This window comes from Manis javanica, chromosome 9 (genome assembly GCF_040802235.1).
Source record: "Manis javanica isolate MJ-LG chromosome 9, MJ_LKY, whole genome shotgun sequence".
NCBI classification, from domain to species: Eukaryota; Metazoa; Chordata; class Mammalia; order Pholidota; family Manidae; genus Manis; species Manis javanica.
Window position 1 is genome coordinate 74,035,362 of NC_133164.1, and position 14,251 is coordinate 74,049,612.

At 41.1% G+C, this 14,251-nt stretch overlaps 1 protein-coding gene across 19 annotated transcripts in view; it reads left to right on the top strand.

Annotated features, from left to right (window-relative positions):
- Positions 1 to 14,251, top strand: part of LOC108399920 (RCC1 and BTB domain-containing protein 1) — a 123,737-nt gene that overhangs the window by 15,641 nt on the left and 93,845 nt on the right. For 11 of the 19 annotated variants that reach the window (XR_012121140.1, XR_012121139.1, XR_012121141.1 and 8 more), the window contains 3 exons: positions 12,552 to 12,627; positions 12,731 to 12,900; positions 13,477 to 13,627. The exons of 2 other annotated variants lie outside the window; for them this stretch is intronic. Coding sequence is in view for 11 of the 17 variants with exons in the window: in XM_073212791.1 (XP_073068892.1) it covers positions 12,775 to 12,900; positions 13,477 to 13,627 (277 nt within the window). In the remaining 6 variants the exon portion in view is untranslated. Of the gene's footprint in view, positions 1 to 12,551; positions 12,628 to 12,730; positions 12,901 to 13,476; positions 13,628 to 14,251 lie in introns of those variants that run through there. 6 more of the 19 variants (XM_073212782.1, XM_073212787.1, XM_073212786.1 and 3 more) reach the window with 3 other exon arrangements.

Below are 14,251 nucleotides of genomic sequence, written 5' to 3' on the forward strand. Positions count from 1 at the left end.
GGGTTTCTGTCGAGAAGTCTGATGTTAGCCTGATGGGTTTTCCTTTATAGGTGACCTTTTTCTCTCTAGCTGCCTTTAAAACTCTTTCCTTGTCCTTGATCCTAGCCATTTTAATTACTATGTGTCTTGGTGTTGTCCTCCTTGGATCCTTTCTGTTGGGAGTTCTGTGTAATTCCATGGTCTGTTCGATTATTTCCTCCCCCAGTTTGGGGAAGTTTTCAGCAATTATTTCTTCAAAGAGACTTTCTATCCCTTTTCCTCTTTCTTCTTCTTCTGGTATCCCTATAATACGAATATTATTCCTTTTGTATTGGTCACATATTTCTCTTAGTGTTGTTTCATTCCTGGAGATCCTTTTATCTCTCTCTATGTCGGCTTCTATACGTTCCTGTTCTCTGGCTTCTATTCCTTCAATGGCCTCTTGCATCTTATCCATTCTGCTTATAAATCCTTCCAGGGATTGTTTCACTTCTGTGATCTCCTTCCTGACATCTGTGATTTCCTTCCGGACTTCATCCCACTGCTCTTGCATTTTTCTCTGCATCTCATCCCACTGCTCTTGCATTTTTCTCTGCATCTCATCCCATTGCTCTTCCATTTTTCTCTGCATCTCTGTCGGCATGTTCATGATTTTTATTTTGAATTCTTTTTCAGGAGGACTAGTTAGGTCTGTCTCCCTCTCAGGTGTTGTCTCTGTGATGTTTGTCTGCCTGTAGTTTTGCCTTTTCATGGTGATAGAGATAGTTTGCAGAGCTGGTACAAGTGACCGCTGGAAGAGCTTCCCTTCTTGTTGGTTTGTGGCCTTTTCCTGGGAGAATAGCCACCTCTAGTGGCTTGTGCTGGGCAGCTGTGCTCAGACAGGGCTTCTGCTTCCTGCCCAGTTGCTTTGGGGTTTATCTCCGCTGTTGCTGTGGGCTTGGCCTAGCTGGGGCTGTTCCTCCAAAATGGTGGAGCCCTGTTGGAGGGGGAGCGGCTGGGGGGCTATTTATCTCTGTAAGGGGCCTCTGTGCTCCCTGCTGCCCAGGGGGTTAGAGTGCCCAGAGATCCCCAGATTCCCTGCCTCTGGTCTAAGTGACCTGTCCTGCCACTTTAAGACTTATAAAAAGCACTCTCCAAACCAAAACAACAACAGCAACAATGAGAGAGGGAACAGAAAGAAAAAAAAAGGAGAAAACGCGATTTTTTTTTTTTCATCCTCAGGTGCCGGTCCCAGGCACCCGCTCACTGGTCCTGCTGCCCTGTCTCCATAGCACCAGGGTCCCTGTCCTTTCAAGGCTTCCAAAAAGCACCCACCCACCGGTCCCACAAGGAAGGAACGCTCGATATTCTTTGTCCTCAGGCGCTGGTCCCAGGCACCCGCTCACCAGTCCCGCTGCCCTGCTTCCCTAGCACCGGGGTCCCTGTCCCTTTAAGGCTTCCAAAAAGCACTTGCCAAAAAGAGAGAAAAAAAGGGGAAAAACGCGCGATTTCCTCCGTCCTCAGGTGCCGGTCTCAGGCACCCGCCCACCGGTCCCACAGGGAAAAACGCGCGATATTCTTTGTCCTCAGGCGCCGGTCCCAGGCACCCGCTCACCAGTCCCGCCGCCCTGCCTCCCTAGCACCGGGGTCCCTGTCCCTTTTAGGCTTCCAAAAAGCACTCGCAAAAAAGAGAAAAAAAAAAAAAGGGAGAAAACGCACGATTTCCTCTGTCCTCAAGTGCCGGTCTCAGGCACCCGCCCCCCGGTCCCGCAGGGAAAAACGTGGGATATTCTTTGTCCTCTGGCGCCAGTCCCAGGCACCCGCTCACCAGTCCCGCCACCCTGCCTCCCTAGCACCGGAGTCCCTGTCCCTTTAAGGCTTCCAAAAAGCGCTCGCCAAAAAGAGAAAAAAAAAAGGGGGAAATGCGCGATTTCCTCCGTCCTCAGGCGCCGGTCTCAGGCACCCGCCCACCGGTCCCGCAGGGAGAAACGCGGGACATTCTTTGTCCTCAGGCGCCGGTCCCAGGCACCTGCTCACCGGTTCCGCCACCCTGCCTCCCTAGCAACGGGGGCCCGTCCCTTTAAGGCTTCCAAAAAGCACTCGCCAAAAAAACCGCTCCGGTTTCTTTCCACCCGCCGGGAGCCGGGGGGAGGGGCGCTCGGGTCCCGCCGGGCCGGGGCTTGTATCTTACCCCCTTCGCAGGGCGCTGGGTTCTTGCAGGTGTGGATGTGGTCTGGATGTTGTCCTGTGTCCTGTGGTCTCTATTTTAGGAAGATTTTTCTTTGTTATATTTTCATAGCTCTATGTGTTTTTGGGAGGAGATTTCCACTGCTCTACTCACGCTGCCATCCTGGCTCCGCCCCCCTCGCTGCTTTTAATAGTCTGTCCTTATCCTTGATCTTTGCCATTTTAATTATTATATGTCTTGGTGTTATCTTCTTTCGTTCCCTTGTATTGGGAGATCTCTGCACCTCCATGGCCTGAGAGAATATCTCCTTCCCCATATTGGGGAGGTTTTCAGCATTACTTCCTCAAAGACACTTTCTATCCTTTTTCTCTCTCTTCTTCTTCTGGTAACCCCAAAATACAAATATTCTTCCATTTGGATTGGTCACACAGTTCTCTCAATATTCTTTCATTCCTAGAGATCCTTTTTTTCTCTGTGTTCCTCGGCTTCTTTGTATTCCTCTTGTCTAATTTCTATTTCATTTATTGTCTCCTCCACCATATCTAATCTGCTTTTAAAACCCTCCACTGTATTACATAATAATTGGATCTCCATCCTAAATAGGTTCCTGAGATCTTGAATTTTTTTCTGTAACTTCAGGACCATGTTTATGATTTTTATTTTGAAATCTTTTTCAGGAAGATTGATTAGTTCAGTCTCTCTCAGTCCTTTTTCTGGTGTTTGTGGCATTTTGCTTTGAACCAGCTTCCTTTGACATTTCATATTTATATGTGGCCCCCTGTAGTGCTCAGAAGCTCTACTTTCTGGAGCTGCTCAGCTCCTGGAGCGATGTTGGGGGTTGTGTGGGAGCATTGCTGGTGCCTGGGGGGAGGAAAGAGCTGTTTCCTGCTTCCCAGCTGCTATCCCTGTCTCTGCTGCCAGAACCGTTCAGCTGAACACACAGTCGTAAGCATCTATGCTTCGCATTGGTAGCTGCTGTAGGCTGGGTTTCCTTATGGTTGGCCTGACACCAGCACAGGGGTTGTGGGTTTGCGAGCCAGGTGCAGGCTGACCCGGCACAGCAGGGTGCATATCACTGTGGGGGACCTTGGAGCTGCATAGCAAGTCAGGGGGATGGAGTGGCTGAAGATCCTGAAAGTTCCCAACCTGCTGGGCATAGTGCACCTGGACAGTTTTTTCTACCTGTCCTTTCTCCTGAGCAGTAAGCTCTGTGCAATCCTTGCCCCTTTAGCAGCCCTCTCACTGTTAGGAAGTCTCTTAGTAGTAGGAAGTCCCAGAGTAGCCAGATGTGGATCCCTGTTTTCCACAAGCAGCTGGAATCTCAAGTCTCTCCTGGTATTTAGCCTGTCTTAGCTTTCCAACCCCACTATTCATGAGAACACCATGCAATGTAGGTTCATGCTCCCAGAGCAGATATCCAGGGCTAGGTGTTCAGCAGTCCCTCTCAGTTCTGTTTCTCTTCCTCCCACCAGTGTGCTGGAGAGGGAGAAGGCCTTGGGTCCTGCTGGGTCATGGCTTTCATATGTTACCCTATTCCATGAGGTCTGTTCTTTTCTCCAGATGTATGCAGTCTGGCGCAGCCTGCTTTCCTGTTGTTCTTTCAGGATTAGTTGTATTAATTATATTTTCATATTGTATGTGGTTTTAGGAGGAGGTCTCTGTCTCACCTCTCATGCTGCCATCTTTAATCAAGGTATAATTGATCGTGTGGTTTTTATCCTTCTAATGTGGTGTATAACGATTGATTTACAAATATTCTGCCATCCATGCATCCCTGGAAAAAATCCCACTTGGTCATGATGGATGATCATTTTGATGTGTTTTTGATAGGTTTGTTAATATTTTGTTGAGGATTTTTGCTTTTGTGTTCATTGGGGATAATGGTCTACAATTTTCTCTTTTTGTTGTCTATCTGATTTTGGTATTAGAGTGATGCTGGTCTAATGGAATTTGGAAGTATTCCCTCCTCTTCTTTTTGTAATACTTTGAGAAATATGGCTATTTGTTCTTTAAATATTTGGTAGAATCAGCTGTGAAGCCTTCTGGATCTGGAATTTGTGTGGGAGTTTTTTGATTACCAGTTTGATTTCATTGCTGGAAATTGGTCTGTTCATTTTCTGTTACTTCCTGGGTCATCTTGGAAGACTGTACTTTTCTATGAATTTGTCCATTTCTTCTAAGTTGTCCCACTTATATGCATATAATTTTCCTTGTATTCTCTAATTATGTATTTTTGTGGTATCCATTGTGACTATTCCTTCTTCATTTCTGATTTTGATTATTTGTGTGTCCTCTCTCCTTTTTTCTTGATAAATCTAGGTAGGGTTTTATCTATTTTATCTTATCAATAAACCAGCTCTTAATTTCATTGATCTTTTCTATTGTTTTATTCTTCTTTATTTTATTTATTTCTGCTCTGATCTTTATTATGTCTATCCTTCTACTAACTTTGGATTTCATTTGTTCTTTTTCTCATTTCTTCAAATGTGCGTTTAGGCTGTTTTTTGGGGGGGACAGTTTGTGTTTCTTGAGGTAGCCCTGTATTGCTATCAACTTCCCTTTTAAAACCACTTTTGTGGCATCCCACAAATTTTAAACTGTGATATTTTTGTTTTCATTTGTCTCCAAGTATTGCTTGATTTCTATTTTAATTTAGTCATTGTTCCACTGATTATTTAGAAGCATGTTGTTTAGCCTTCATGTGTTTCTGGCTTTTTTTTTACTTTCTTTGGGTAATTTCTAGTTTCATATCATTGTGGTCTAAGAAGCTGCTTGACACAAGTTGTGTTTTAAAATTTATTGAGGCTCTTTTTGTGGCCTAGTACGTGATGTGTTCTGGAGAACATTTCATGTACACTTGAGAAAAATGTATATCCTTCTATTTTGGTTGGTCTGTTTTGTAGATATCTGTCAAGTCCATCTGCCCTAATGTATTGTTCAGTGCCTCTGTTTCCTTATTTATTTTCTGTCTGGTTAATCTATTAATGTGAATGGTGTATTAAAGTCTCCTAAAATGAAAGTGTTGCAATCTATTTCCCCTCTTTAATTCTATTAGTATTTGTTTTACCCATTTAGGTGTTCCTATGTTGGGTGGATTGGTATTTATAATGGTTATATCCTATTGTTGGACTGATCCTTTTATCATTATATAATGTCTTCTTACTTTGTTTGAAGTCTGTTGTGTCTGATACAAGTACTGCTACTCCTGCCTTTATCTCCATATTATTTGGATGAAATATCTTTTTCTGTCCGTTTGCTTTCAGTCTATGTACGTCTTTAAGTATGAAATGAGTCTCTTGTAGGCAGTATAGAGACAGGTCTTGATTCTTGATCATTCTGCCACCCTATGTCTTTAGATTGTTGCATTCAGTCCACTTGCATTTCAGGTAGTTATTGATAGGTGTGTACATATTTCCATATTGTTTTCTGGTTGTTTTGTAGATCCTTTTTTATCCTTTCTTCCTCTCTTATTCCCCTCTCTTGTTTTTTGATAGATTTTCTTTAGTGCTGTGATTCTATTTCTTGTTTTTTAAATTTTTTGTGTACACAGTCTAGAAGTACTACTCTTTTCTTCTTCCTCCTCCACCCCTTATGTATTAGATGTCATAATCAGCATTTTTTGTTATCCCTTGAGTGATGTGTATATAGTTGGTTTTACTACTTGTTTTTTTAACTCCATACTTACTTGGTAAGTATTAGTCTGCTATCTTTAATGTGGGTATATTTTCACTGATGAAAAATATTTAGGGTTAAGAACATTTCCATCTACACAAATTCATTTAATATATCCTGTAAGGCTGCTCTAGTGGTGGTGAATTCTTTTAACTTTCATTAATCTGTGAAAGTTTTAATCTCTCCTTCAATTCTGAATGATAACCTTGTTGGGTAGAGGGTTCTTGTTTGAAGATCCTTCTGTTTCAGTACATTAAATATTTCATGCCCTCTCCCTTCTGGCCTGTAAGGTTTCTGCTGAGAAATCTGCTGATATCCTGATGGGGTTGCCCTTATAAGTAATCTTTTTTTCTCTCTCCATCTGCTTACAGTATCCTCTCTTTATTCTTAATCTTTGTCATTTTAATTATTATATTTCTTGGTATTGTTTTATTTGCAGCAATCTTTATTCATTCCATCCATCGTATTTTTCAATTCAGTTACTGTGTGGCTCTGAGTGGCTTTTTTTTTCAGTTCTTCTGTCTCTGTTGAAATCCTCCCTGAGATCAATACTTTTCCACAAATCAGTGAACATATTTATGACTGTTACTTTGAAATCTTTATTAAGAAGATTGGTGATCTCCATTTCATTTAGCTCTCTTTCTGGTGTCTTTATCTTGTATTTTTGTTTGAAGTATATTCCTCTGCTTCCTCATTTTGTCAGGGTTTCTGTGTTTCTTCCTTTATATTAGATGGATCTGATATGCTTCCTAGTCCAAAGAGTAATGGCTTTATGAGAAGGACATCCTCTGGTGCCCAGAATCTCACAATTCTTTACTCGCCAGTGCCTGGTTGTCCTTTGCAGTGGAGCCCCAGTGCTGATGGTGGGCTATAGGCGGGCCACCTTTCTGTCTGTCTGCTGGCAGTGGTCTATCTCAGTCCACTGGAGATGGCAGTTTGCCTCAGCTCGCCCTTTGCTAGCATGACTTCTGCTGGGATTGTTGTAATCAGGGCTTCCCTCTGTCTGCCCTGCAATGATGGCAGTACTACTGGGCTAACTGGGCAGGGAGGATGCTGTGGCAGCATGCGCAGGCATGTGGCAGCATGGTGGCCAGGTGGCCAATATGGGGCTGGGCTGCCTGTGATGAGGAAGGAGCACTGGATCTAGCTTTCACAGGTGCCTTCCCATTTAGGCTGAGATATGTCCGGAAAAGCTGTGAAAGCCTCCCTGTGCCTACCAGGTAGCTGCCAGGTGGTAAAATCTGATGTTGCTGAGCTGGCAGGCAGGCAGGTGTGCAGGGAACTGCCTCAGGGCTGAGCTTCCAGTGAGGGAAATGGAGTGTTTGGGGCTCTTGCGAGTGCCCTGTAGGGACATGGGAGGGCTGGGGAAGTGTCATCCACCTGCTCTTTCTGTGAAGAGAGCTCCATCCAACTCTCCCCTCTCTGGCACCCTTCCCACTGCTGGAAAATCTTTCAAACTGCCATCTCTGTGTTGGGGCTCAGTGGAACTCATGGAGCTTGCCTGTCCTCCACAAGCAGCCGGAGTCTCGGCCTTCCAGAGTGCTCCAACTGTGCCTGGTGTCCAGCCCTGCTAATCACCAAAGCCCAGTGCATTGTGGGCTTGTGTTCCCAGAGCAGATTTCCAGGGCTATGTGTACAGAGTTATTTACTGTTTATCCCCTCCCTGCTCCTTTGTCTCCCTCACACTTGTGGGCTGGGATGGGGGAAGGGCTAGGGTCCTTATTGAACTATGGCTCTGCCACTTTACCCTTCCGTGTGTGGACTTCTCTTCTTCCCCAGGGGTAGGTGGTCTGTCCTGCAGTCTTCAGGTCCTTTTCAGGGTTAGCTGTATTTGCTGTAGTTTCTTCCTTGGAGTGTGTGTGGGAGGCGGTTTCTGCCTTGCCTTCCTACTCTGCCATCTTTCCCCTTCCCAACTTTATATATTTAATTTTAAACTAATAATTCATTTTACAGACTTGTCTGAAACACTTCACCACCCTAGTTTAAGAATTTAAGGCAATAATACCACTTAAAACTTTAAACATCTTAGGGAGTAAACATAATTTGAACAATAATCTTGTGTCCTAAAATTTTTGTAATCTTTTGACCACAAAATATTTGTTATAGAAATTTGGAATATATTTAAATAATACAAAGAGAGATAAAATCACCTCTGATTTCTCCAGAGAAATCTGTTTTGGTGTGTATGAATCCTTTTTTCCATAATATTTTATTTGAAAAAGTTGTAATCATATAATGTATTATTTTATAACATAGCTAAACCTTATAGGGTACATTTGCTTCTTGTGGGGTGCTTTGTTTGTTTTAGTTTTTTTTTTTTTAACTTGGGAATAAGTGCATAATTTAACTTTTTGTTAACATCTTCCCTCAGGATGCCTCATTTGAGGGATGTGTAGTAATAAGGGAAGGAAAAGCATTGGGTTACCTTCCTTAAGGTAACCTCACTGAGTACTCACCAAAGTATGTGCCTATCCAGGATGGCCTAGGTTGAGCAGGCAATTTGAAGATTCTTTCCTATTAGCAGTGTCTCCTCAGTACGTTAATAGAATAAGTTCACATATTATTATTTTAAGCATCTGAATTTGTTTTGCAACCTCTGGAGAGGTGATTTAAATGAAATGTGGTTGGACTATATTTATATTTATATTCCTTTAAAGTGAAATTCATACAATTAGAAAAAACTGTTTGTACTTCTACTTCATGTTTAAGCAAATTTAGATGTCATAAGATATCAAAACTGTCCTAACAGCTCTCTTCTTGTGATAGATCTTTATATTTCTGAGTCATTTTCAGCCACAGAGTTCTGAAGTCTGATGTAGATTTCATGACAGATTAAATGCTTATTTTTGGTGATTCCACCTGTTTTAGCTGTTTGGATTAGTAGTATATACATTTTATAATTTTGTGATAGAGGGTCAAATACTAAGTCTATGAAGTTGATAGAATCATACCTTAATATGATTTTCTTTGTACTAGCAAAGGTGCAAATGCCTCCAGGAAAATGGAGTAATTAAACATCACACTACAATAATCTAATTATTACATGATGGTGGTAATCTTGAGTTAATTAGAAAATTTTGGTGGTTTTTGCATTGTGCTGTCTTGGTAAAGATATGCCCACATATGCCACATGCCCAAGTTCAGGACTCGGATCTGTTCTGTCCAGCATATAGCACATCATGAGTTTTAATCCCTCCACAAAACCTGGAGAGAATCTTTTTTGAATCTGAGGATATCCTGTTAATGTTACCAGCTGCCCAAGTTGAGCAGAGTCAAATGAACACATATTTTGTGTGCCTTAGCAGTCTATAGCCCAAGAATTCACCTTGTGCTCACACTCTTTTGAGCTCCCTGAGGATAAAAGGTCCCAGTTGGCCTCCAGGGTCTGCTTCCCAGTGGTTTAACCAGACAAATCTAGACAGGGGGACTTTGGAGTACATATTTTTCTTGGAAGTACTTTTTGTGTTTGAAGCGTTTCAAAAACAGATGCTGGTGTACATTTATGAGGGAAGATAAAGTCAGAAGGAAGTAATGTTGAGGAAGTTTACCCATTGAAGGGCCAAGGCCAATGTGAGTCTGAGTTTAATCCTAACTATGTTGCTCTGTGACTTTGGGAAGTCATTTCACCTCCAAGCCTCATTCCACATCTAAGAACAGATCATGATCTCTTCCTTACAAGAGTATTGTGAAGATTAAATGAAATTATGTATGTGAAGCTGCCTAACACAGTGTTTACAGCACAGTAGGTCCTTTGTGATCATTGTTAGTTTCTTCGTGCTGTTTATTTGCTCACTGGATTGTGTTGCTGAGTAATTACTTGCATGATCAACATTAGTGCCCTTGTTCTTGTGCATTCAGAAATCTCCCATAGCTTCTTCATTACACCTTGAATATAAAATTATAGAATTTGACAGAACAGATTTCTGGGAAACCAAGGCCCAGAAAGGTATGTGGTACATCGCACTAATGGATTAAAAGCAAACCTTGGACTAAAACACAGTTCTTAACACTCAGTCCTTTCCACCATGCCAGTAGGTGATGCTTTCTTGTTTTTATGATGGGTATGGACATGTTATATGATCTGTTTTTATATTGACTCTTAAATTACAGGTCTGGAGAAATATCTTATAAAATAAAGCTTCAAGTAATTGAGCAATGTGTAAATTCAGTTCATGCAATAAGCCATCATTATGAAAGTTAGTTTGATTTTTCAGTAGATTACCAAACCATTGAGGCACAGTTGCCTATAACTGTTTAGTGACTTCAGAATAATTGTGCTGCTGTCAGGAAATTGTGTGATTTTGAATGGTAATATCTGTTTGTGTTGTAATTTTAAATGTGATAAATCTTATCTTTTTGGTTAATTCTTTTTTCCTATTTATTTAAAACTTAATTCTGTGTTGCATACAATATTAAATTTTGAGCTAACTGATATGGTTCATATTCTAGGGAAATATGGTTCTGGATTTTCTTGGAATTCATCTACCTGCCTACAGACATTTACACTGTTTCAGTTGTGACTCCTTTCTCTGTAAGAAGCACAAGGCAGACCGTTTGGGAGGGGTCCTTTTTGGTTACTTCAAAAAGCATTTAAGACAGTCTTCTTACCATATAAAGAGCACCTATAAATAAAGAACAGAGGAAAGAAAAACAGTCCAGTTGAAAAAATAGGGGCTTTATGTAAAAGGATAAACTCACCTAAACTCTTCAGACCAGGGGGAGAGGAGTACACACCCTGACTCTGGACTGCATGGCTGCAGGTCTTGACTCCGTCACTTACTAGTTTGAGCAAATTTTTAAAATCTCTGTCTCTATTTCCTTGTCTATGAAGTGAGGATTAAATGAATTGATAAGTGCAAAATACTTAGAACAGTGCTTGGCACACAGATGGTCAAGAAGCATCAGTTGTTATTATTGCTATCATTTTGATTATTTTTTAAAATGATGCCCAACCTCACTCATCATAAGAGAAATTTAAGTTTAAACAAAACCAAGACACGATGATGATACACTGTGGTGTATATCAGTAATATATGTAACAATTATTGCAGTATTGTTCCTGTTAGAAAAAGACTCAAACTGAGTTAAATGTCTCTCAGTAGAAACAGGCCAGTTGTTAAATCAATGTAATAGAATGCTGTACGGTACCACTGAAAAGAAATGAAGTCTGCCTCTACTAATATAGACTGATTTTTCCAAGATGTGTGGTTAAATAAGGGAAAAAAGGCTTTGACATACATATAATGCTTATGTAAGTATACATTTATCTCTGGAAAGAAAAACAACTGTTAACTGATAATGGTGGTTGCCTTTGGGAAGGAGGGGTTCAGGGGTGATGGTAGGGAGACTTACTTTCCTATACCCCTTTGTACCATATGAAACAAAAATTCTTTAACATGTTTATGTATTGGTTTTTATCCTCTCCCCAGATCCTTAACCTCTTCCCACCAACACACACACACACTATGCAAGCACACTTTTCAGAATGTTCGAATGTTATTCCAGGAGTCTGGCTGTGCAATGATAGGAAATAGGCCGTCCTGATGGTGTTTAGGCCCATTAAATATTTGGTGTGATGCTGCGGGCCTAGTGGGCATCTGATCCTTGTCATCCAAGTTGGTGCTTATGGGGAAAGTCTCTGGATGGTGGAAACTGAGGCCTTGGCTAAGTATGTCCAAGCCTCAAGGCTGTCTCTATACAGGTTCTGTCAAAGGTAGTGGAGTCAGAAAGACCTTGGTCTCAAGCTTGCCTCTCTTGGCTATTTTTAGAGGTTTAAGGAAGAGGGTGAGTAGGAAGGAACTTGAGGAGTTCCATACCTCCTTAGGAAACCCTGGTTGTGTCAACTGCTTAGTTCTATTTCCATTTCCATAGATCAGAGCCAGGAAACTCATTTGGCACAATAGAGCTTTGTGTTTATACAGCCCCTTGAATTTATAGAAATACTTTTTAGCCCTAGAAGAGTGGAGCCATGACCAGGATTCTTTGTGTAAGACTCCTTAAACAGATCAGGTTTAGAGTTTTATGGAAATTAATACCTATCTCTGCTTTTCATAGGGTACTGTTTAAGCTAACTTACTCTCATTATATGATTATTAGCTCTAACACCAAAATTAGGGTAAATTGTCTTGCCTTTGTTCATATGTTAACTTCTCAGTGTGAAATGAAAAACAATTTGTATGTATATAGAAAATGTCATATACATAAGAATCAGAATATTATTATTTCTTTTATGATTTCATCCAGCAAATCTTAGGATAGTGCTTCTTAATATTCTTAATACTTTTGCCACTCTAGACTATCTGAGGGGTGTCCTATTCCTATAATTAAACAGAGGCTCAGTGTGGCAGAGGTTTTTTTGTAAGGGGTAGTGGTCTTTCAGTGTTAGGGGTGATAGCAGGAGATTGGTGAGGTAGTGGTAATGATTCTGATTTTTAGCTCACACACACACAGTCTGTCTTTCTCTCCCACTTACTCCCTCTCCTTCCCTTCCCCTCCATCCACCCTGTCTCCTAGTTGAGAATTAAGTGTCTTAGACAAACTAGTACCTTTAACTTTATCTCAGTACCTGAAGAAAAAATACCTGGTGAGAGACCCTGGTTTCATCCAGTTAGCATGTCTTCTCTCCACTCTCTGCTGTCTGATTGTGTATAAGCATATGCATAACAGAGAAGCACAGGCTTACAAGCAGGCAAGACAAACAATTGGTTCCAGCAAGTTGTTCCTTCTATTACAGGAAAAGGCTCAGATCTGAAGGTAGAGGAATGATTGGACGTGTTGCTGGGGAAAGTGAGCTTTCCATTTAACCAAAGGTAGGTAGTTTATTCTGGAATTAATTTTTGTTTCCTTTCATTAATATATCGCCATTCTTTAGTTAAGTGGTTATTTGTCTTGGAATCCTTTTGTTTGTTACAGCAGAGATGTTGGCTTATTAATAAGAATTACTTGAAGCCAGAGTCATGGTGGATGTAGGGAAGTGGCCAATCTTTACTCTGCTCTCACCTCAAGAAATTGCTTGTATTCGAAAAGCCTGTGTCTTTGGTACCTCTGCCAATGAAGCACTCTATGTCACTGACAGTGATGAGGTAAGCATCTCCAAAGACCCGGAGGGTGCTTTCAGGGAGTGAGTTTTAAAGTGTACATTTTGAAGATTGAGAAAAGGTTGCAGCCTGCATGATTGTCCCAAAATGTAAATTTAATCCTTATTAATCTCTGTTTTGAAATACTTCAGTGGAAGATGCATTCTACTTTTCCTGGCACTTTATCCCTTTTGGCAGGCCTTACCTTTCCTTCAGGCTTATCTCTCCTTCTGCTTTCCCAGATGTGTCTAGCCCGGCCCACCTCCTAGTCTTCTGAAAAGGTGGGGATAAAGAGAATCTCAAATTCAAGAAGACTGTACCTTTGATATAATTCTCTCTTTTTTCAGTTTCTTGATTTAATATCTTACTATTCCCTACTACTCTTTGAATTTTATAGGATAGCCAGCTATTCTAAAACTTGAGTAATATCAGCAGGGGTTGAATTTTTCTTATTAACCTGATTAGTCTCTTCCTACCTGCTGAGTTGTCAAACTGAATTTGAGTGTGTCTTATTTTCAGAGCAGAAAAGTGAGACTTTGTGTAACACTGGTCAAGCAACTCAGAAAAAAAACTGTTTTCTAGGTCTTTGTATTTGGACTGAACTATAGTAACTGTCTAGGAACTGGAGATAACCAGAGTATACTGGTACCCAAAAAGTTGGAAGCCTTGTGTGGAAAGAAGATTAAAAGCCTTAGTTATGGGAGTGGACCACATGTTCTTCTCAGCACTGAAGGTAAAGAGGAAACAAAGCCAGCTTATGGGAAATCGAGCCAGTTAATTCTAAGCTAAGGGGAGGGGCTGCATCAAATAATTAATTTCAAGTGGTTTGTTCCTTATTTTCTGAGGGTAAGTAAACACAGCTGGTAAAAGTTAAAAACCTCAGGCTAACTCTGAAACAGCTGTAGCGTGACCTACAAATTAAGCAGACTTGGGAGGTTCAGGTTACTGATGTGAAGCAGTGGAAGGTTGGGTTGAGCAAGCAGTGGTCCTTCAGCCTAATTTCTCAGTGGATTTGTGGTAGCAAGGCAGCTTCCAGGTTTTACTTGATACATTTTTACAACCACAGGTAATGATGGTTTTCCTTTCTTTGTGTAGTTCCTAAATCTGAAATTTAATAAATCTTCATTTATTCCCTGGCATTCATGTGGTTGCCATGTGGAAAGAAAGTGGGATAGATTGTTCTCCTTTTTCTCACTGCATCCCCAAGGTCACTGGGGAAGGACACTATACATTCTTCCTTGGCAATTTATCTGTACTGTGGGCAACCAGAACTCTCTGAAAATGTTGTATATGACCTACGCTCTTTCCCTTATATTTTAGGCACATTAGCTGTTGCTGTCTTCCTAGCACATATCCT